General features: G+C 44.2%; 1 protein-coding gene across 1 annotated transcript in view; it reads left to right on the forward strand.

Annotated features, from left to right (window-relative positions):
- Nucleotides 1–2,500, forward strand: part of LOC134457432 (chemokine-like protein TAFA-1) — a 131,451-nt gene that overhangs the window by 118,844 nt on the left and 10,107 nt on the right. Inside the window, exon 4 of the mRNA XM_063209448.1 lies at nucleotides 1,986–2,126. Coding sequence (XP_063065518.1) covers nucleotides 1,986–2,126 — 141 coding nt within the window. The remainder of the gene's footprint in view (nucleotides 1–1,985; nucleotides 2,127–2,500) is intronic.

A 2,500-nucleotide genomic window follows, 5' to 3' on the forward strand; every position in this document is an offset into this window, starting at 1 on the left:
CTCTCCACTCATCCCCACTCCTCTCCTCTCCTCTCCTCTCCTCTCCTCTCCTCTCCTCTCCTCTCCTCTCCTCTCCTCTCCTCGCATCCCCACTCCTCTCCTCTCCTCTCCTCGCCCCTCCAAAAATCTGGCATGGAGCCCTGTGACTCCTCAGCACCCCCATCCCTTCTCTCGCCTGCCCTCTCCAAATATGAGGCATGAATTAGTGTCTGTGAGTACTGATGACCTGGAGGCAGCATGTCTTCCTCTTCCCCCTCCACATTACTACTTGGGCATGACAAGTAATTACAGCAGCACCATCCATACCTAAAACTACATGTGGAATAATATATACAGCAGCATATATGAGTGGATGCATGTCATTTGTATCATTTTTGCGTAAATTATGGTAACACTTTAGAATAATGGATGCAAAAAAGCATTATAAAGACGTAATAAATAATTAACTATTGATGAACAAAACATTAACAAACGTTTGTAAATGATTAGGAAATGTAAACAAATGCTTGTAAATGACTAGGAAATGTTATGTTAATATTTCATATTTATCAAACATTTACAAGTTGCTTGTAAATGAATAAAATGGTCTGTTATAAGGTGTGTAAAATCTTGAATATATCATTTGTAGATATTTTATAAAGCATTAATAAAGCTTAGTTAATAATAAAAACATTTGTTAATGTTTTATTCATCATTAGTTAATTATTTACTGAGTCTTTACTAAGGAACATTATTATAAAGTGTTACCTAAATTATCATTATAAGGTCATTACTGACGAATAAAAAAGTATTTGTTACGTAATTAATACAACGCTAACAGTTGGATCCACATAGGTTGAAAACACACACACACACACACACACACACACACACACACACACACACACACACACACACACACACACACACACACACACACACACACACACACACACACACACACACACACACACACACACACACACACACACACACACACACACACACACAGCATATGCTTGCAAACGCACAAACACTTGTGGTCTGAAGTTCGCTATTATGCTGCAATACAGTGCTGAAAGGGTTTTTTATGTGAACAGCCCACCCTGAGTATGGTTGTCATGTGAAGACGGTTATCATGTGACAGTCAGTCAGTTGAGCAAGGAGCTCTGCTACAATATTTGCAACCTTTGTGTGGCTGTTGCCGTCAGCAACTACTCTGTCGTTGGTGTGTACGGTATGCTGCCGCTGCCGTCTCATGGTTTGCAGTGTATATTATGCCGTTTCTATCTAACATTTTTCAGTTTCTATTTCATATTCTGCAGGTCTGAATTTGTGCAGTTCATAGTGTGCAGTGTCAAGGACACAAACTTCACAATCTAACCGCCTCAACAGAAGCACCACAGGATGGAATGTGTCAGTGTTCGAGTAGGGTGAATAATCTAAATGAGTGTTTCTCAACGGGGGCTCTACAGCCCCCCAGGGGATGTTAGGGAGCCCTCGGGGAGCGTTGACAAGGATACAGCTGAGAGGGGGTGGCGCTCAGTTGCCATTGGGGGGCATTAGTCTATTGCAGTGTTTCTCAAACTTTTTCAGACCACTTTGTCCCCCAAAAAGTGTTCAGGGACCACCTGTCAACTCAATTGACATTTGAGGGGTGCTAATTTGACACGGCTAGTTTCAATGCAGATCCACTCACGGACCACCTGAGCTCTGTCGCGGACCACCAGTGGTCCCCGGACCACACTTTGAGAAACACTGGTCTATTGTATTTTTTTAATACTAAGGGGGGCGTTTGCATGATGAGATCAAGGGGGCATTGGAAGGCTTATGATAAGGTCAATGGGGCGTTTGTTCAAAAAAGGTTGAGCACCCACTGATCAAAATGCAAATGTACATCCCAAGAGCAATTAATATCTAATATTGTGCTGTTTCTTCGCGATATTCTGCAGTCACTACGTATATGCCATAGTCTAGTTGCTATCTAACGCTTTGTGTCTCGACAGAAGGCGGCACATGTGAGGTGGTGGCTGCCCACCGCTGCTGCAACAAGAACAAGATCGAGGAGCGATCGCAGACCGTCAAGTGCTCCTGTCTACCTGGGAAGGTGGCGGGGACCACGCGCAACCAGCCGTCCTGCGTCGACGGTAAGGGCCTTTATACACAGACATAACAAACAGATCTAAACACACACACATGCACACATGCACACGGGCACACATACACACATATGCATGCATGCACACAAAAAAACTAAACTGGCTTATGTACACACACTCAAATACACTCACTCTCACTCATACACACACACCCATGCACGCGCACACACTCACACACACTCACTCACACACACACACTCACACACACACACACACACACACACACACACACACACACACACACACACACACACACACACACACACACACACACACACACACACACACACACACACACACACACACACACACACACACAAGCATGCACACACAAACCCAGACCCCCTGCGTGGATGGTAAGT

The sequence above is a fragment of the Engraulis encrasicolus genome, chromosome 10 (genome assembly GCF_034702125.1).
Source record: "Engraulis encrasicolus isolate BLACKSEA-1 chromosome 10, IST_EnEncr_1.0, whole genome shotgun sequence".
Taxonomy (NCBI): Eukaryota; Metazoa; Chordata; class Actinopteri; order Clupeiformes; family Engraulidae; genus Engraulis; species Engraulis encrasicolus.